The sequence below is a fragment of the Eubalaena glacialis genome, chromosome 13, assembly GCF_028564815.1.
Source record: "Eubalaena glacialis isolate mEubGla1 chromosome 13, mEubGla1.1.hap2.+ XY, whole genome shotgun sequence".
In the NCBI taxonomy this organism is placed as follows: domain Eukaryota; kingdom Metazoa; phylum Chordata; class Mammalia; order Artiodactyla; family Balaenidae; genus Eubalaena; species Eubalaena glacialis.
The window spans coordinates 49875024-49895963 of record NC_083728.1 but is presented as its reverse complement, the minus strand read 5'-3'; the positions used below and the strand labels follow the sequence as shown (position 1 = coordinate 49895963).

The 20940-nt window shown below is 56.5% G+C and overlaps 1 protein-coding gene across 3 annotated transcripts; it reads left to right on the top strand.

The window, feature by feature from the left end:
- The first annotated feature begins 638 nt into the window (after positions 1–638).
- Positions 639–20913, top strand: ENTPD6 (ectonucleoside triphosphate diphosphohydrolase 6). Of its 3 annotated transcripts, XM_061207787.1 has the most exons (14): positions 4099–4176; positions 4611–4943; positions 6560–6636; positions 8914–9057; positions 9986–10061; positions 11146–11181; positions 11907–11995; positions 13187–13266; positions 13964–14028; positions 15655–15756; positions 17903–18043; positions 18918–18974; positions 19863–19975; positions 20081–20913. In XM_061207787.1, exons 2-14 carry the CDS (start codon positions 4652–4654, stop codon positions 20177–20179), a joined length of 1371 nt encoding a protein of 456 aa, XP_061063770.1. In that variant the 5' UTR covers positions 4099–4176; positions 4611–4651; the 3' UTR covers positions 20180–20913. The 3 variants fall into 3 exon arrangements, with proteins under 3 accessions (XP_061063769.1, XP_061063770.1, XP_061063768.1); XM_061207786.1 differs by lacking the exon at positions 4099–4176 and adding an exon at positions 639–755 and having other exon boundaries at positions 19863–20913; XM_061207785.1 differs by having other exon boundaries at positions 19863–20913.
- Positions 20914–20940: the final 27 nt, after the last annotated feature.

Below are 20940 nucleotides of genomic sequence, written 5' to 3'. Positions count from 1 at the left end.
TGCGCACACCCACAGCAAGGGAAGCTGGAAGCCGGGCTGTCTTCTGGTGAGGAGAGGAGACTGACCGAGGGGACACGTGGGCTGCCCTGGCAGCAGGACCCTGAGTAAACGGGGCCGCATGGACGACTGACCCAGGCAGGAGCCGGCAACCTTGGCGGCCTCCGGGAAGAGACAAGAAAATGGGGGTCAGGAACAGGAGGGGCTTGGTGGCACTGCCTGTCCTGTTGTGATGGCATTTTCTATCGTGCGTTACCTTAAGGGAAAGGAGGGACTTTAGGTGGGGGGGCGGGGGGGGAGCCCAAGGAAAACCAAAATTTCCACAGCTGGTCAAGGTCAAGGTTGTGAGGTTGCAGGGCTGACTCCTCGGCCAGGCACGACGAAGGCCCTCTCCGCCGTGCCGCGGGGGACCCTATAAGCGGGGCCAGGAGCGGGGGCCACACGGCCGAGACCCCGCTCCCCGCACAACACCGGCCAAGCTCCAGGTTCCACGCTCCAGGCTAGAGGGAACCGCCTGCGGACCCGGGCGGGAGGAGCCACGGCGCCTGTGCAGTGGGCCGCACCACCGCGCCTGCGCACTGGGCTGACGCGCGGTGCACGTGGGCGGGGCCCCGCCTCTAGATCCTCCTCCCGCAGCCCGGGGGTGGAGGCCACGCTGAAGCCGGTGGGGCGGGAGCGCTGGGAAGCGATCTCCGTGGTCCGAGCACTCCCCGGGGACTGGCACCTCGCTCCGTGGGTGGGGCACAGGGCCCTGCAGGGTAAGCGGCGGGTTCCGCAGGGCCCGGGATATCTATGCACGTGGGCACCCCCGGGCACGGTGCGCTGCGCCCTGGAGAAGGGCCGGGGCGGAGCAGGGCCGGGGGCCTCCGGGGCGCAGACTCCCCGGTCTTAAGCGGCAGCGCCTGGAGGCGGCCTCAGGGTCACTGACAGCCAGGACTCCGCTGACCAGTGAGGGGCGCGGTCGGTGTTTTGGCACCGGGTGGGCAAGACAGTCGGAGTCTCCACCCCCAGGGAGCCTGTAGCCCTGATGTCTTCATTCATTCAGCCGGGGTCTGCTGACCCGCTCCCAGCTCTGTGCCGGGCGCAGGAGATCCAACAGGGGCAGGACAGGCAGGGGAGAAAAGCCCGTTTAAACCTACCAGGAGACTTAGTATTTGTTCATGTGCTTTAATTTTGTATAGGTTTTAAGCATGTGCGGCAGTCATTTGCACGCACGGCTGTTTTGGGTATTTTAACCTTGGGATAGAACTTGTATTTCGAGAGCCGAGCTGCCGTCCCCAGCTCCTGGAAAGCTAGTCGGGCGATGGGGCGGGCCCCGTCCGGACATCACTGCCACAGCCCCACACCGAGATTCTCCTCTCTGACCCCGCCTCCCCCTGACAGAGGGAGGCACCCCCGCCCCAGGAGCCCGCTGAGAGCAAGGTTAGCTCAGCCAAACCTCTGTTTGCCTTTGTGCACCTACATCCTGCCCCACCCCCCAGCCTACTCCTCATTCCCTCCAGGCTTACCTTTCCTTACAGCTTTGTTCTAGACTCTCCTTTAAGGAACAAAACTCATCTAAAATTGTTTTCCTTGGTGATCCTCTGGGGAGGGCCACTGTGGTGTTAGTGGTGTCACAGAAATGTGATTTGCCCCTCCTTAGCTCTGGACAAGCACCTTACCCCATGGAATGAAACTGGCTTTTAGGCTCGGGCCTCAGGGCCATGGAGGTGATTGTGGGCCAGGCTGTTCCTGGCTCTGTGCCCCCTCAGAGTTATGTTCTGTTTGGTCTCTGTTTATGTCACCCTGAACTTGGTGTGTAACTTGAATGATTATGTGTATGTAATTTCACATGAGTGTTTTTTGGTCGTCTGAAGTAGTCTTATATGAATAAGGAAAGTGAAGTGATGAAGCACATTTGATTTGGAGACAGAAGCCAGAAACTCCTCTGCCTTGCTGCCTGCCAGCTGTGTGATCCCAGGCAAGTCCGTTTATAGACATTCCCGGGCCTTGGTCCTGTGTCCTGTTGTATGGAAGTAAGTCATCATATATCGTGTGGTATATAAGTGCCAGCCTGTGGGCCTCTGGTAACAGGATCTAGCATATTTAAAGGGGTATTTTTTAAATGGGTAGACAAATTTAATTAAGAGCAACCTTTGCCTCGAAATTTAATATACTACCTGTTAGTCTGATCATGTATGTTATGCTTCTTAGACTAACATAGGACATGATAAAATTTGACTATGTAAAAAGATTTTATAAAACGCTTTCAGAGTTGTAAGATGTTGGTATTGTTTTTGTGTCCTCACTAATCATCCTTGGAAATAGTAGCTTTAGAACTTTTTTGAGAAATACTTTTTTGTTAAATGATCACTTAGCAGTGGGAAACTTTGCATTACTATAACCTAACCAAAGGAGACCTCTGACAGGGCCTGTTGCTGGGTGAGAGCTGGCTGCCTGGGGATGGCTTCCTCAAGCGCCAACCCCAAACCTGTCATCTTTCACAAGGCTCAGTTCTGTTTCTGACTGATGTCCTGCTGTCATTTCAAACTCGACATGTAGAAAACCTGGTCACTGCTGTCTCCTGCCCCATCCCACATGGCCATCACATGGGTCCTGAAGCATCATCCATGCCTCTTGGTGAATTGCTACGTCATCAGCTCGCTTTCTTCACCAGCAAGTGATGGCTGAGCAGCTGCTGGGCTCTGGCCTTGTGTCATGGGTGGGCGGTCAGGATGACTGGGCTGGTCCCTGCTTCCAGAGAGGCACCATCTCACCAGAGGGAAGGGAGACACAAATGAACAACTCCACATGCAGCTTACTCAGGGAATGAGAGTGGAGAGCACCAAGGAACACAAAGCCTCCGGCTGCAGGGTTCAGAGCGGCAGTGAGCATAGCATCTTGGGTAGGTTTTGCAGGGGTGTGGATAAAGGACCAAAGAAATAGGATGCTTAAAAAAAAAAAAAAAAAAAAAAGAATATTTAAGGCTGTCCTAGATAAAGGCCTGTGTTCCAGACTGCTGTAGCAGCACAAGACAGGCTAAGTCCCTGCGCTTGGGGGCTGATGGCCTCGAGGGGACACAGACCTTCAGGAAGAAATCCCACAGACTCATCGTCATCACAGATAATGGTGGTGCTTGGTCAGGAGGGGGCAGGGAGTCACGGAGCACATAGTGGGTGGAGGTGGTCAGGGAAGGTGGGGATGACAGCTTGTCAGCCGAGGCTTAGGGATGAGGACCAGGTTGGCCCACCTGAGCAGGGGCAAGAGAGGTAGAGACTAAGCGCAGAGGCCGACGGGGGCCAGGCCTGGGCAGGGGTATGACATTATTCTGAGAGTGAAGTGAGGCCGGAGCTGGGGCTGGGGAGGGTGAGTCTTGGGGAGGGAGCTGCTGAGAGAGCCTTCCCTGAGGCCCCTTGTGCTCAGGGAGGGGTGCATTGTTTTGCCCCCCCGGCCCCGTCCCAGCTTGGATGGTGGGCCTCTGGGCGGGCCTCTCCCCTGGCAGGGGCACAGGGCTGGCCCAAGGTTTCGACAGTGCTCCAGGGGCCACGGGCATCCAGGTGTGGCTGTAGGGCTGGATTCCCCCCAAGGGCCACTGTTCCGTCTCTCCTACCCCCAGACAGCCTGGGGTTGGTGTGAGACCACCACAGGCTGCCCCCTGCGCTTCTAGGCCTGGCCCCCGCTCCCCCTCCCCTGTGAGGGCCTTTACGCTGTCCTCCAGCCCTCCTCCCCCGCCACCATCACTGTGTCCTGAGCACGGCCCACACACCCCCAGGGCTCTGGTCCACAGGCACTCGCCCTGCTTCCCACCCGGCACGTGCCTGTCTCCCTCCCCCCAGGGCGTCCACTCCACCTCCCACACTGACAGCCAGGGTGGACAGATGGTGGACGTCCCCAAGGGTAGGGGGAGCCCCGAGAACCAGGTGCCTCGCTTCTCATCCTCTGAAGTCTCGGGTTCCCACCCGGTGCCTCCGCTGAGCAAGTGCCTCCATTTTGGGGTGCATTGAACCAAAACTAAGGGTGCTGAATTGATTTATTTTGCTCTGGGCTTTGAAAGCACATGGGCATTATTTCCTTCTCGGCAGGAACATGTATATGAATGACAAGAGGTAGCTGTTGTGAAACTCCCAGGAGAATGAGCCATTTCTCTGATCTGTCTGTGGCTCTGCAGTCCCCAAGGGACAGGATTTTAAACCTTTAAAAGTAAGTTACCACCGTGGGAGAAAAAGTGCGAGTGGAGAGAATGGACTGCATATACATCTCTGTTACCTTGAAAGGTCTGGGGACACCATGCCCACGTGGCTTTTAAAATAGCAGCGAGTTTAGAGCCGTTTGCCTGGGCTAGCACCTAGAGGGGATCCTCGGGCTGTGGGGCTGTGGCCCAGGTCAGCACCTGCAGGACCGGCAGCCTTGGACAGGTTGTCTAGTCTCTACGAACCTCAGTTCTTCTTCTGCAAAATGGGGATCCCACCTTCCAGAATCATTCTGAGGATCAAATGAAACTTCTGACTCCACAGGAAAAATGCAGACCTGTGGAAAAAGTTCTGGTTGAAGGAATTTTTTGTCCCTGAGCGCAGGGATTTCTGACTTGCCCTAGAACCTCGCAACCTAACGGGTTTTTCCTGCCTCTCCTCCAGTTCCACCAACCACTGTGGCACAGTCCTCAGCAGACAAGGAAATGAGAAAAATACCAAACAATGGGAACCTGAGGATGACGAAGGTGGCGTACCCGCTGGGGCTGTTCGTGTGCCTGTTCATCTACGTCGCCTACATCAAGTGGCACTGGGCCTCCGCCACCCAGGCCTTCCTCGGCATCCCCGAGGTGGCCACGGGGGCCCGGAGGGGACAGCAGTCCCGCAGTCCCCCGGGGACAGCTGCCCGCGGGCCTGAGCTCTTCTACGGCATCATGTTCGACGCGGGGAGCACTGGCACCCGAGTGCACGTCTTCCAGTTCAGCCGGCAGCCTGGAGGTACCGGGTAGTAAGCCCTGGCCGCGCTCCCCTGGCCTCCGTCTCACAGCAAAGCATGGGCCCTCAGGGTGGGCTGGACCCCCGGCCTGGGACTCCCTGGGGAGCCTGTCGACAGTGCCATTTCCCAGGAGTCCCAGATGTCCTCATTCGCTCTGGCATCTGGTGACCACCTAAGGGCAGCTGAGATCCCAGAGGGCGTTGGGGTGGCCTGTCCCCTCCCAGTGTCCCGGGCAGGTTGGGTGGCTAGGACCATGACTTAGGCCAGAGGTCACATGGGGTGAGTTTAAGGAAGGAAGTAGCCCCAGGTTCAGACCAGTGGGAGCCGAGAGTCCAGGAAAGTCAGGTACGTGAGCAAAGACCCGGAGCCCAGGCCAACACGGAACTGCCCAGTGGGGCCAGGCAACAAGGGGTGACAGATGGCAGTGGCCTCAGTGAGAGTAAAGCTGGGACCAGAGCCTGCAGGCCTGGCTTCCCAGGTCGGGGCTGGGGAGGAGTGAGGGTGGAGTTTGGGCATCTTCACCAGTGGGCTTCTCCCGTGGGGAGACCCCCAGCGCCGCCCAGTCCCCCCTCCACCCCTTGTGGGTCGGTGCTCACAGCTGGGGTCCCTCCCTTCTGCTTCGGCGCTGACCCTTCTGGGCGTTTAACTGAACTGGTGGCTCCGGATGCCTTCAGTAGGTCTCTTCAAACCTCTCATGGCACGTTTATCTACTTTTCATCTGCTTTATTTTTAAACTTGTTACAAGAGTTAAATATTTATATGCTGGACTTAACCTACCTCCAAAATTGGTTTTGAAGCTAAGTTTAAGGCAACGTGTGTTGGCATGTAATCCTTCAGTAGCCATGTACCGGCGTGTTTTCTTTGGAGAGACCTCCTTACAGAAAGTTTGTCGCTGATTTTTCCTCCTTGGTCTTTGTGTCTGCATTCGGACAGCACCCCTTGGCCTCGGTGTGCCTGGGAATACTCTCCCTTGCTGTAAGCACATGAGTCTGGGCCCCTAATAATCTAAAACACTCAATTTTTAAAAAGAAGACTGAAATATTCTTTTTTTTAAAAAAAAAAGAATGAAATATTCTTTAGAATGTATAATGCGTCCTATCTAGAATTAAGAAAATGATTTTCACGTTTGCAGTTTGGAATCATTTGCCCTGCTCCTCTGTTGGGTTTTTGTTTGTTTCTTTTTTTGTTTGTTTGTTTCTTTGGCCACGCTGCTGCATGCAGGATCTTAATTCCCAGCCAGGAATCAAACCATGCCCCCTGCAGTGGAAGCACAGAGTCCTAACCGCGGGACCACCAGGGAATCCCCTGCTTCTCTATTTGTTGAATCAGCAAGAATTAACTATGTTAAAATTTAACATTTTAAATGGGTAGTTTTTGATATGTAAATTATACCTCAATAAAGTTGTTTTTTTTTTTAAATAGGAAAAGTTCTGGCCAAAACATTAAGTATAATATTCATCGTGTAGCCAAACTAAAGAGGCAGAGTTTAGATGAGAAAGAGTGAAGGTCTGTTTTCAGAAGTCTGCCTTGAAAGTGTGGCTCATCATAGTTGTATAGGTTCATGTATTTGTGTTTGTATTCACACTTGTACCTTTTTTAAAACATGATTTTCCTTTAGAAACTCCCACCTTGACCCATGAAACCTTCAAAGCACTGAAGCCAGGTCTTTCTGCTTATGCTGACGACGTTGATAAGGTAACGGTGTTCTCTCATCTCTCTTTGCTCATCAAATTTGCCTCCTGTCGATTTGTTAAAGTGACTCTCTTTCTCTCAGATGCAGAGCCATCCTCCCAGAGCAGCGTCTCTGCTGTGCTGACCTGGGACATTTCACTGCGTAGGACAGTCTATGGAGGACACTGGTACCCACAGGAGGTCCCACCACCACCCCACATACACTACACACCACACCAGCCACACTGCACATATATACACATACACACCACACGCACAACCACACCACATACACACACACCACACCACATACATAGCGCACACACATACACCACATACATCACACACATATACACACACACACAGCCACACGTATATACACAGCCACGCCACATACACACCACACCACACACACTACACACCACACATGCACAGCACACACATACATATACACCACACACACACGCCACATATATCCCCCAGCTGGCCCGCATGCCACCCAGAAGTCACGGTGTGATTTAAAAGCACAAACGCTGCAAACTTAGAAAAAGCATTATTTGAAAGTTTAACTGCTTTTTGTTTCGGTTTCTCTGATTGAAGATGACAAATGTTCACTAAAAAAATTAAAGTCAAAAAAATGTATTATGCAAAATCCACAAAACCAAATAAGTGTAAAAGAAATTTAGCTGAACTGTCAAGTGGTGACTTTGGTAAGTTGGTGGCGTTTACACTTCTGAGCTGCACGAACACAGGGCACCTGCGTTCCCAGGGGGCTCCCGAAAGCAGCCCCTCATGCAGCTGTCAGTTCCTTTGGCCCCAGCACGTCTTAAATCAGAAGCTGACGCGGCATTCTTGCCACAGATGCATCCTGATACCAGACAGTGAAGTCACGGCCTTGGTTTCTTGTAGCTTGGTTAAGAAACAAATTGAAAACAGAAATCAAAATGAGTGACTCTAGAGGTTAAACCTGATTAAATGATATATCTTGGAATAAACTCATGGGGCTTTTTATTTATTTATTTTTATAAATTTATTTATCTGTCTATTTATATATTTATTTATTTTTGGCTGCATTGGGTCTTCATTGCTGCACGTACGCTTTCTCTAGTTGCAGAGGGAGGGGGCTACTCTTTGTTGCGGGGCGTGGCCTTCTCATTGCGGTGGCTTCTGGTTGCAGAGCACGGGCTCTAGGCACACGGGCTTCAGTAGTTGTGATGCGTGGGCTCAGTAGTTGTGGCGCGCGGGCTCTGGAGCACAGGCTCAGTAGTTGTGGCTCCGCGGCATGTGGGATCCTCCCAGACCAGGGCTTGAACCCGTGGCCCCTGCCTTGGCAGGCGGATTCCCAACCACTGCGCCCCCAGGGAAGCCCCTCATGGGGCTTTTTAAATCTTACTTGTTCAACCAGGCAGCACACATTCACGTGGGGTGACTTGTACAGCTTCCCAGCGGACAGCGAACCCCTCCTACTTCCTCCAGGAGGACAGTGTCCCTGGTTTCTCGCTGTCCTTCTGTGTTCTCGTCCCCTCTGTTTACACGCACAGTGGAGCACGTTCACACTGTATGCGCTTCGCTCCCGGGGCTGAGCAGTGTGCCCTGGAGATCGTGCCCCGTCAGGAAGTAGAGTGCTCTGTCCTGCCGTGCGTGTGCACGTTGCACTTGGAGAGCCAGCCCCTCCGGAGGGCCTGTAGGTGACCTCCCACCCTTCGCTCCTCACAGTTTGGGAAAGGCTGCTCTGTGTCACCTCGTGTGCACTTCGTTCCCCTCACATGCGAGGGCGTCGCCTTGGTGAACTCTTGGGGGGTTTCTGAGTGAGAGGCACGCGTGTCCCCCACAGACATTGCTAAACTCCCCCCAGCATCGTACCCTCCACACGCCCGGCGAGGCTTCACGGCAGTCGTCCCCAACCCTGCCCAGCCCGCCCCCCACGGGCCCTGGTCCAGCATGGAGAGCTCAGCATTCCGGCAGGTGAAGTGATTCCTCGGTGTAGCTCTTCACGGGTTTTAGTGCCGTGAGGGACCCCAGAATTCACTCATGGTGTCCAGGGGCGTCGCAGCTTGTCTGAGGCTGCCTGGGGCTGGTGGCGGGGCTGGTGGGGTGCCGGCTGCCAGGCGCGTAAAACCTGGCCTGCTCCGCTGCCGAGGGTCCGCCCCACGCTCCTGCCTGCACCTCTTGAGTCTCTGTTTCTGCTGATTTGGAAAATTAGAAAAAATATATTTATAAATTAATAAAACCAAAAGGGTGGGGAGCACCTGTGACCCTGCACGCTGAGCGCAAACCCTGCTCTACCCACCATGTTCACAGAGCACCCCAGGAATTCAGGAGTTACTGGACATTGCTAAACAGGACATACCCTTTGACTTCTGGAAGGCCACCCCCTTGGTCCTCAAGGCCACAGCTGGTTTACGTCTGTTACCAGGAGAAAAGGCTCAGAAGTTACTGCGAAAGGTGAGCTCATCCAGCTACCCCGGGGCGGGTGACTTGTGATAACTGAAAACATGGAACATCAGCCCACGTCCAAGCAGGCAGACAGGCCACGGAGAAGCTCCCCAAGGAGGGGAACATGTCGAAATGTTAGCAGTGTTGCCTTCGGTGGAGGGGTTGTGGATGAATGATGCTTTCTTTCTCAGGATGTTTAAAGCTATTCATGTTTTCTAGAATGAATCTGTTTTATAAAAAGAACAAGTTCGTGTTAAAAATATATTGTGCTTTTGAAGGGCTTCCTTCCATCCAAGGACTTGCCAAGTGTCTAAGGCCGTGGGACCTGAATTCTTGACATTTCGGCTCAAGCCAGCCATCCTTGTGGGAAGTGCGGGTTCCGCTCTTGGTCTGATGCTCAGATGTGACTGCTGAGGAGGCCCCTTCGTGTCTGCCCAAGCCCTGCACCTCCCCGCAGGCGGCTCTGGAGCCTGTCTTTGGCATGTGCTTGCAGGGTTCTTACCATCAGGAATCAGGGAAAGGGTTCTCAGCAAAGTAGCCCTCCTCCTCCGCACTGTTTCTGAACCTGTTAGCTGCTAAATGACAGATTGTGCAGGTTTGTCAAGGTCCCTTATAAAAACTACTGAATACCTTCACATGCTCAAGTTGGATTGTGGGACACAAGTGCAGATGTACTGAAGTTTCTATGTATCAATATTGCTAAAAAAAAAAAAAAAATGGAGAAGGAAATAAAGCCAAACGCAGTTGCTCACCGCTTTCGCTTCCCCTGTGCCAGGTCGTCTCCCAGGAACGTGCCCACCAGGCCACGTGGCGGCCCAGGGCTGGGATCTGCCTTGTGGGGCTTCCCACCCTTCGTGTCCTGTCCTAAAGCAGGGCAGCGATTGGGACTGTGAATTTACATTCTAAACGATAAAGGCTTGTCTCTCTTTACATTTAGGTGAAAGAAGTGTTTGAGGCGTCGCCATTCCTCGTAGGGGACGACTGTGTTTCCATCATGAACGGGACGGACGAAGGTAGTCGCCAGAAGCGCCATGTGCCATGAGGCTGCCGCTCGAGGCGGGCTGCATGCAGGGCTGCTGTCAGCATTGCGCTGGGAGCCTTCCCTGGTTGGAGGCACAGACACCAAAGTGCCGGTCCCACCCCAGTCCGCAGTCTGACCGTCTCAGAGCACTGTATTCTTGGGGCCAGTGGTAGAGACAGATTCTCCTCGTGACTGGCTCCAAGCCTGGCATAGACCACGTTTCTGAAAACAAATCATCTTTTCTGTTTTATTTTTTAATTAATTAATTAATTTGGCTGTGTTGGGTCTTCTTTGCTGCGTGTGGGCTTTCTCTAGTTGCCGTGAGGGGGGGCTACTCTTCGTTGCGGTGCGTGGGCTTCTCACTGCGGTGGCTTCTCTTGTTGTGGAGCATGGGCTCTAGGCGCACAGGCTTCTGTAGTTGTGATGCGCAGGCTCAGTAGTTGTGGCACACGGGCTCAGTAATTGTGGCTCACGGGCTCTATAGTGCAGGCTCAGTAGTTGTGGCACACAGGCTTAGTTGCTCCATGGCATGTGGGATCTTCCCGGACCAGGGCTCGAACCTGTGTCCCCTGCATTGGCAGGCGGATTCTTAACCACTGTGCCACCAGCGAAGTCCCATCTTTTCTGTTTTAAGAATATTTAGAGAGAATCCCCAGTTGCTGATGCGTTAGAACGTTGCTGTTGCATTAATTCTAAGAGAGAGTCACTTCGTAAGGTTCCTTAGCAGCCCCTGACTTTAAACGTGACCTTAAGAGTTTGTTTGGGTGGAGGGAAAGGGAACATTTGTTTCTTATCCCACCTCTTCCAAAAAGAGGCAATTGATAAAGAGTGGGAGCAAGAGATGTGACAATTTGGCTGAGCGCTCTGATTTTTAGTGTGGTGTCTTCTAGAGCAGTCTGCCAGAAGCAGCTGGATGGTCCTATGAGTGATGCCCGTTTCTGTAGCTGATCTGGAGGCTGAGAATAGTGAGGAAGTGGTCTCCTTGCGCTCCTGAAATCGGAAAGCTGTCATGAGTCCCCATTGCTGTTTACAGCCTCTCAGGTGATTCAGATGCTGTTTGTGACCCTCTCTTGCAGGTGTTTCCGCGTGGATCACCGTGAACTTCCTAACAGGTGGGTTCCCTTCATCATAAAGCCAGCAGTTCACAGACACAGGTCTTTAGAGCAGGGGCCTCATTTCCACGCTAAAATAACCCCTTCGTGTTGCTGACCCGAAGTAGGGTTTTGGGATGGGTGGGGCGGGCACCGAGCTTGCAGATGCAAATGCTGGAGATGCAGGGGGTCCTTCTCCAAAGGCTCAGCTCTGCCTCTGCTCCCACGGCAGCGTCCCCTGGCCACCGTCCTCGTTCCTGAGAGAATCCCTGAGACACACTAGTCAATATTGAACATGACGCGAATGCTGATCACCTTATAATTGAAATCTTGCTGTAGGTAGAACAGGGAACAGGTGGCGAGGAGTCATTTTTCTTAGATTCAGGATGTGGATTTTTGTCCCTTTGTTGTAATTATGGACAAGACCAGTGTGTCTGACACATGGATGAGAAAGAAGGAAGTTTCCTGTAGGAGTTGCCGCCCGGGGATGGGGAGCCATGTCAGGTGACAGATCAGGAGCCCAGGCCCCAGGAGCACAGGTTGTCCTTCGTTCAGATGAAAGCCACCACCGGGGCAGCTGTCCTTCACGCCCCCCAAATACACATGGACATGTTCAAGTGGCCACAGCTTCTGTCTGTCTTGTTCTTCTTTCCACGGAAGGGCCTGGCTTCTAACCTCCCCTTTTCTGCTGTTCTGTCTGTTTACTAATGGGCATTGCTGTGTGGATTTCACTCCCGGTGCTGCAGGCAGTCTGAAGACCCCCGGGAGGAGCAACGTGGGCATGCTGGATCTGGGCGGAGGGTCCACCCAGATCACCTTCCTCCCGAGATTCGAGGTAACCCGCCGCCGCCCCCAAGGCTACCTGCCCCGTGGGGGAGCCTCAGCCCCGGGGGAGGTCTGTGCACTCAGCTTCTCTCCTGAGGGTCAGATCACCTGCAGTGAATGCTTCTTAGTTTGATTTTAACTCTGCCTGGAAAAAAAAAAAATAGAAATCTGGTCTTCAGTGGGGTGATAAACTAGATACTACCTGGAGACCTTGGGGCAGAGGGTGTGGGGTGGGTTCTTCCCCGCCCCCGCAAGGGCTTCCAGGGAGGGGCCGAAGTGTGACTCAGATGTGACAGAGCCGCAGGCTTTTTCAGGATGGATGTTCTAAGGCAGGGGTCCCCAACCCCCAGGCTGCGGACTGGTAGGACCCGGCTGCACAGCAGGAGGTGAGCAGCGGGCAGCAAGCGAAGCTTCATCTGACGCTCCCCATCGCTCGCATTACCGCCAGAACCATAGCTCGCATTACGGCCTGAACCATTCCCCTGTCCGTGGAAAACTTGTCTTCCATGAAACCAGTCCCTGGTGCCAACAAGGTTGGGGACCGCTGTTCTAAGGGACACGAAAACGTTTCCAGTTGAGACTGCGTGCTGTTTTTAAAAAAGTACCTTCCTCATCTGCCACTTTTTAAATTATTACTATTATTTTTAGTTTTAATGGAAGAGCCTTGGGACTTCCCTGGCGGCCCAGTGGTTAAGACTCCACGCTTCCAGTGCAAGGGGCATGGATTCGATCCCTGGTTGGGGAACTAAGATCCCGCATGCCGCGTGGCATGGCCAAAAAAATAAATAAATAAAAAGAAAACTTAGCATTAATGGAATAGCCTTAAATTTACGCATAGCTCTTCTGGTTGGGCCGTATTTCTCAGAATGGGTAAATGTCACTCACAGGGAGGAAAGATACGGGACTTCCCTGGCGGTCCAGTGGTTAAGACTCCATGCTTCTACTGGAAGGGGTGTGGGTTCAGTCCCTGGTCGGGGAACTAGGATCCCACATGCCTCTTGATGCAGCCAAAAAAAAAGAGGAAAGACAAAGTGTTTCACTGCTTGCTCCAAGCTGTTTCACAGCATGTGATTTGATGAAAGGCTAATTTAATTGAATACATCTGTGCATATCCCTGTTCTTTCAAATGAATTGAGGGAGTGGGGGACAATTTTCTAGAAAGGCCAGCAGGAAAGGTGCTTTAACCCTTGTTCTTCCCCAGGGCACCCTTCAGACCTCCCCGCCCAGCTTCCTCACGTCCCTCCAGATGTTTAATAGGACCTACAGGCTCTACTCCTACAGGTTTGTTTTCAGGACTGAGGGTGGAGAGGTCCACCGTCCAGGCATGTGGCTCAGCTTAGCACTGCAGGCCTCCCCCAGCTTCCGCCTCCCGCTGGGGAGCGACCAGGGTGCTGGGCCATAGACTCGGTCCCAAAATCCCTGCTGTGGACCCCCCTGCAGCCTCTCCCTCCTCCCTCCTCCCTCCCTCCCTCCCTCCCTCCTCCCTCCCTCCCTCCCTCCTTCTTTCTTCCTCTTCTTCCTCCTCCTCTTCCTTCTCCCTCCTTTTTTAATTCACCTGTAGTAAGATTACATTTCTTCTTTTGTACTTATTCTCTTCTGCCTTGGAAGAGGTTTATGGGAAAGTGGGGAAGAGTCCATAGATGGTGCAGGAATTTTCTGGGCCGTCTTTTTTGCCACGTGGCGCCTTTAATAGGTTCTTTCCGTGAGGCTCGTCCACACCATAAAGGTGGGGACCTGTCTGTCGCCCTCGCCGGTGTCCACAGCTCCTGGACAAGCTCCCACCAAGTAAGAGCCTTCACTTGTTGGCGCTGAGGAGCTGGATGCCCTGAACCCCACTGAGGGAGCCCCTGGAAGAAGCAGGAAGCTGCTGCCTTGCCCCTAGTTTCCTCCTGCCCCCCACATTTTGGATCCAGGCTGGTGAACGTGCTGCAGGTGGAGTTGAGGGCAGCCTCCACTCACCTGGGTTCTCTCTCCGCAGCTACCTGGGGCTCGGCCTGATGTCGGCGCGGCTGGCGGTTCTAGGCGGCGAGGAGGGAAAGCCTGGTGAGTGGGGTACAGTGTTCAGAGCCTTCCCGGCCAACAGGACTCAGGAGCCCCAGAGGGCGCCCCCCCCGAGACCTTGTTGGTGGGCCCCTGAAGACCTTCTCAGTTACTTTTAAAGAAAGATGCTAGTGAAGCGGTTTCTGAATCACCGAGTTGCAGGGGGTTCTTAGGAACCCAAGGAACTGGGTGTGATCGGAGTTGGCTTGTTGGTAAGGATTTACCACGGGGCGCATGGGAGGGGCTCCAAGGGGGGCTTCAGGGGCGGTTCTGGCTCCTGAGAACGTCCCCTGTGTTCTTCTGCTCTCGAGGGGACTTGGAACGGGCTCTGCCTTCCTCCAGACGTGGCATTTGGGGACGAAGCCTGCGTCTGTTCCCAGGCCCTCTCTATGCCATCCTGCCCTGATGTGCTTGGGACAAGCCAGGCGTTGCTGGCGGGCGCTCGAGCCCCTGGGACGTTCAGGGGACCACATGCCCGAGGCGAGCGGGGGCCCTGCTTTGACGCCGCCTTGGCCTGTCCCCCCGAAGGCCTCAGTCAGACGTGCGCAAGCCCACGCGTGTTCTCGGCCACACACACCCCCGGCCCAGCACTTCCGCTGCCTCTTCCAGGGCCTGGCCGTTCTGACAGAGCGGGAATGCTCCACTGGAATTGTTTTCCACGCACATCCTGCTTCAGCTCCTTTATTTCGAATCCTGCTGTTTAACCTCATAACAGTGGCCCCTTTGTTGCAAACCAAAAACGCGTCCGCATCTCAGAAACACCCACGACCACGCTCTGGGCCAGAAAACACCTGTTAGCCAGTGGAGGATGGCAGGCACCCACTTGCCCGTCTGTGCCGGCCTCAGGGTCCTGTCCCTCCTGCACCCCGACCCGGCAGAGCGGCGGGGAGCCGTGTGTCTTCATGTGAGGCCATGACAGCTGCCAGAAGGGGTGCAGACCCCTCGCTGCCCCAGGGAGGCGTCTCCCGCCGTGTGAGCCGTTGTCACTCAGCAGACCACCCACTGCCCTGAGTAGCTGCAAACAGCAGTCGTCTTATCTCAGGATTGCACAGGCATCCACTCGGCGGTCCCTCTGCTGGGGTCCCCGGGGTCCTGTGAGGTGGCATTTGGGGCACATGTCTGGCCTGTACCCTGCAGAGCAGCCTGCACTTCTCCCTGGCGGCTCAGAGGAAGGAAAGCCTCCTGAAGTCCCACGGCCTTGTGTGCTGCACGTTCCGCTGGTGCAGGCGGGCGCAGGCCAGAATCGGGCGGGGACAGGGACCCACTCGGCAGGACGCCAGCGGGCGTGTCCCCGAGGCCTGGCGTCCTGGGGCCCTGGAGGCTGCCCCCATGGGGAGCCTCTGGGGTCGTCATGAGGGTTGCCTGGACCCCCGAAGCCCCTCTGTGGCCCTGAGCTGGGAGTGGCTCTGCTGGGGCTTCTGCCTCCCGAAGCTGACTCGGGACGCTTCCGCAAGTCCATCCCGCGGCAAGAAGGAAGCGTGTTCCCTTGACCCTCCGAGGCCCTCGGCGCTGACCTGAGACACTCAGTACTGCCGGCCTCCCCTCAGCGGGCCCCGTCTCAGCTCCAGGCGTGCCCTCACCCCACCACGGTCAGTGCTCTTCATCCGCCTCTGTCTCTTTCTGTTTCAGCTGAGGATGGAGCAGAGTTGGTCAGCCCTTGTTTGTCTCCCGGTTTCAGAGGAGAGTGGGAGCACGCTGAAGTAACGTACAGGGTTTCGGGACAGGAGGCAGGTACGGCACGTTTATCCTCCGTGGGTGGCTCGTGAGGGTCGACGGCAGCCCCTTCCCTCCGGACACCTCAGAGAAGCAGGGGGACCGTCCAGCCTCCTTCTCAGACAAGTGTGTACTTGCCCGCAAGCCGGACACGGTTCTGGAATCCCCGGCCCCTGCGGGGTCCCTGCACAGGGCTCCCTTGTCTGCCGCTCTTCCAGGGACCCCATTTCCCAGCAAGCCTCCAGTGAGGGAGGATCTGGACGTCCCTCGGCTTCGAGCAGACAGCCAGGCGCGGCTGTGGGCCTGGCAGCTCTGCGGGAAATGGCTTCTCCTCCCACACCCGCCGCCTGTGCTCCAGCGAGGGCGGGAGAGGCCGCAGAGCCCCAGGCCTGTCTCACCCACGGGGTCCCGTGGCTCTGTGCTCTTTGAGTTTCTTCTAAAAGAGATGCTGAAACATTGTGTCCAGGCTGGGCACGTGGGCATGAGGTTTGCCTCTGGTGACAGGGCTGTTGCTACTCACAGCACTTCTGACGCCAAACGTGTGGGGTTTTTCCCACAGCGGCCAGTTCTCTGGCAGCAGCAGGGTGTCCTGCGATTCACTTCGTTCCGACACTGACTTCCGTAGTCAGTGCAGTCCCCATCAGATGAGGACCCCCCCGACCTTTGCAAGTGCTGGGCCCCCCATTCTTCTGACCGACCAGCCACAAATCAGGGGTTCCCACGGCCTCCTTCTCACATTTGATAATTTGCTGGAAGCACTCACAGAACTCAGGGAACATGTTCCTATCACTGGTTTCTTATCAAGGACACAGCTGAGCAACAGTGAAATGGGAGAGAGGCACAAGGCAGGCGTGTGGGGAGGGCACCCGGAGCCCCCCTCTTCCCGGGAGCCCCCCTCCCCGGGAGCCCCCTCCCTGGGAGCACCCCCCTCTCCCCAGGAGCACCCTCCCCCCAGGAGCACCCCCTCCCCCCAGGAGCACCCCCTGCACCCTCTCCCCTGGAGCAGCACCTCCACGTGTCTCCAACCCGGAAACTCTCTGAGCCCCATCATGTAGGGTTTTTACGAGGCTCATGGCAGAGGGACTGATTAACTCAGTGGCTGCTGGTGACTGACTTAATCCCCAGCCCCATGCCCACTCCCTCGGGGGTGGGGCTGAAAGTTTCAGCCCTCTAATCACCAGCTCCCATCCTGAAGCTGTTGAGGGACCCACCAAGAGTCACCTCATTAGCACAACCCAGGAGGATTGAAAGGGGCTTATTATGAATCACAAAACGCCTCTGTCACTCTCACCTCTCGGGGTCTCACGAGGCTTTACAATCTCTGTGCCAGGAACCCAGGGTGGAGAACAAATGCATGTTCCTTACTATCCAGTGATAAACGGAAGGGGGCTGGGAGTGCCAGGGGGGGATTGCGGTCTAAAGACGACCAGGGAAGGCCTCATGGGGTGATACCTGAGACAAGACGTGAAGAAATGGGAAGTGAGCTCCAAGCCGAGGGAGCAGCATATGCAAAGGGCCAGAGGCGGCTGCTGTGTTTAAGGAGCATGGAAGAGGTGGTGTGACGGGTCAGACGAGGGAGAGTGCAGGGAGATGAGGTCCCAAGTGCAAGGGTGCAGCTCCCAGGGCCCTGGGAGAGCTAAATGGAGCTGCCGTCAGACGTGGAGCAGGGCTGGGGCAAGATCAGAACTGGGCCCAGGTGTGGGCTGTGGGCCGTCCATGTCCACTGACCCAGTCTTGTGTTGTCGCTGTCCTTCTGAGCAAGGAGTCAGTGACCAGCCCTGTGAGCTTGGCAAGCTGCCTGCAGGCCCCAGCCTCCTCATCTGTGACAGGAGGGAGGTGCAGGCCCCACCCAGGCGGCTGGTGAGATGGGGTGGGACAGTGCACACTTGAGCTCAGCACAGGGCTGGCAGGGTGAGTGTGGGGTGGACCCACTGGGCTGCGTCACGGCAGCTGCAGGTGCCCAGCTGGAGGCGCGTGACCTTCAGGGTCGGGCCGCACTCTCTCCGGCCACCTTTTGTGCTCACAGTTTCTCCCCTGGAGCTGGCCGCGGCACGTGGCCCCTGAAAAGTTGCTGGTGAGCACCCCCAGGTCGCAGTCACCCTGAGCTGTGTGGTCAGGCGCCCAGAGCCCACTGACCGCTGAGTCTGCTTTCCATTTGCCCCAGCGGGGAGCCTCTACCAGCTGTGTGCCCGCCGAGTGTCCGAGATCCTCCGAAACAAAGTGCACAGGACGGAGGAAGTGAAGGATGTGGATTTTTATGCCTTTTCCTACTATTATGACCTCGCCGCACATGTGGGCCTCATAGGTAAGGGTGGGGCTCGGTTGGGCTGTGCAAGGACTTGGGTGTGGGTCCCCAGGCGGAGGGCCCGTCAGTCACATCAGGGTGATAGAAATAGAGGGAGGGTGGGGGACGTGTCACTGAGTAGAGAGTAATAGGCCCCCTTTTTATAAATAAGTCAGTTCCCTGAGCCGCTCGGTGCAGAAGGCTTCCTCGCTGTCTGTTTATTCTCCTTTCACCTATGTGATTCTTAAACCGTCAGCCGCTGGCACCCAGGCCAGCAGGAGGACTCAGCCCACCCCTCAGATCGCCCTCAGGAGCCTGGGGGTATCACCCTGACCCCTCCCCAGCCCACAATGCTGTCAGGACAGAAGATGGTATCGTGAGTCTGGGACTGGTGCTGGTCAGACCAACTGGAAACCCTCGAGAGGGTTGTGAGGTCACTTCAGTGGGTCGTGACCGGACATCTCTTTTGATGAAATAGATTGAGGATATTAGAACGTGTTGCCCGTGGCAAGGGTGAGAACGTGAATGTCCACAGAAAGCCGCCCTGGAGAGACCGAAGCCGTCAGGTTCCGGCTCCCTGAGGCCCGCTGGGCTACACTGTCGGGCCCAGTGTGGACGGCAGCCAGCCGGTCCAGGCGGAAGGTGACCTCTCACCCCTCACCTAGGCCCAGGCCCCTCCCTCTGGGGCACCCCAGCAGCTGCCCCTCGCCGCCTGGTCTGCAGGCTCCCCGTAGCTGGAGCCAGGGCACCCTCGTCTGCACACCGATGCCCAGACGTGCGGCCGCCCGCATCTGACCCCCCACCCCCAGGGTACCCCAGGCGCATGCCCGGGGGCCTCAGTGCCGTCTCGGCTCCACGGCACTGGTGCAGACTGGGTGCCCCGTCTCCTCCACAGATGCAGAGAAGGGAGGCAGCCTCGTGGTCGGAGACTTCGAGACTGCGGCCAAGTACGGTGAGTGGCCTGGAGGCAGGATGCTGGCCCGGGCGTGAGGTAGGCGCCGGCCCCAGAGCTCCCGGTCGGCCCCTGACTGTCGACCGGACGAGGCTTTGGGGGCGTGAGAGTGTGTAGGGGCCGCTGAGCTAGCCCAGAGCGCAGGCCCACCGCGCCCTGGGTGGCCCGGGCGGTGGAGGCAGGGTTTTTAGTCCCAGAGCCGTGAGGAACAGACCCCCTTGATTTCACTTTTTCTGACTCTTTCTCTGTGACTCCAGTGACCTCAACTCCCAAAAGTGTCCCAGCAGATTCACAACTGCCAGGGGCCCCTGCACTGCAGAGTCCAGTATGGGGGACGGAGAGCTGTCCCCCGGGGTGTGGCCGGTGGCCGCCACTCCCCTCGCTCCTCCATGGCCGGGTGTATGGGCTGCTTGTAGATTCTGCTCTTTGGTTGCCTTTCCCAGTTGCGGGTCGAAGGGGTTAAACTCTGTATGTTTCTGCATAGAAAGACCTTCTCACCCTCCCCTGAAAAAAGGTTTTTTTAAAATCGTTCTCATCACCTCTGGGTTTGTCTCTCAGACACCAGCCAGAAAAGGTTCCGAGCAGAGGCTGTGGGTTGGTTTGCCGTCCCCGTCGTGAACAGGGGTGGGGTGTCTGTGCCAGCTTGGTGGGTGATTCCAGTCCCCAGAAGGCCCAGGTCCACGCCGAGGAGAAGTGTCCAGGGTCACGGTGCAGGGATGGGGCCTGGAGGCGGGCAGTGGGCACCGGGTTGGCCTCAAGTCCCTGCCTGTGCTGTGCTCTGACCAGCAGTGAGGCCCCGGGTGGCACAGGGCCTGGCGGGGTGGGTGCCCCAGGTGGGTGGAGTCCGGCTGCCCCCGTTCCCCCACCCAGGAGCCCTTTCCCCCGCAGTGTGCCGAACGGCGGAGACCCAGCCGCCGCGCAGCCCCTTCCTGTGCCTGGATCTCACCTACGTCAGCTCGCTGCTCCACGGGCTCGGCTTCCCGGGGGACAAAGTGCTGAAGGTGGGGACTCCCCCGGTGCCCCCAGCCCCCGCCCGTCGCGAGCACATGCCCGCCTTTCACACGCACATGCTCCCTTCCACCCCCCCCGCCCCTTGTCTTTTCAAGTTGACCCGGAAGATTGACAACGTGGAGACCAGCTGGGCTCTGGGGGCCACTTTTCATTACATTGACTCCCTGAGCCGACAGAAGAGCCCCACCTTGTAGCAGCCCAGCTGCCGGCCATCCCCGTAGAAGCACTGTCTCTGCGAGAATAGGCCCCTTTGGGACCCCCAGTGTGCGGGGAGGGGGTCACGGCACAGGCTGAGACCCTCCTCCCCGTGACCTCACAGACCGGCCCCTGGACGTGCTGGAACACGGCCCAGGCCTTGGCTCCCGGTGGGCAGTGACCAGACAGGGTAAAGGGCACAGGCCGAGGCCAGGGTGGCACAGCTGCTGTCCCCACCGTCCCATCGCAGGGCTGGGGCGGCTGTGACACACGTCCTGTGACGGGAGTCTTGTTGTGTCCCACTGCCCCCAGCGAGAGCCCCCTGGGCTGGCGGGCGAGGCATCTCCTGCGTGGGTGTGGACTGTGACATCATCCAGAAGCCGCTTCCTTGGGTCCTCGGGTGGCTCAGGGTTAGCTGGCGGGTTGGCGCTGAGACTGGTAAGAGGGGCTGGAGGAAATGCCTCTTTGTGGCCCGTGTGCCCTGGCTTCTTGAAGCGGTCTAAACGTGAGCGTGAGCTGCTGTGAGATATCTGTGTCTGTGAGTGATGTCTGTGTGGTGCTGAGTGCTCGTGTAGCAGCTGTGTTCTGCCCAGTGGATGTATCGCTGCCCTGAGCCATTTGCAGCCAAGCGGTGTCAGTCGGGCCGAAGCCCCAGATGCGCCCTCTCACGGCCCGTCCCCGCAGGCTCGCAGGATGCTGGCTGAGCTGGGCACAGGATGCTACGTGTCCCAGGCCCGCAGCCGTTCCTGTGGCATATGCA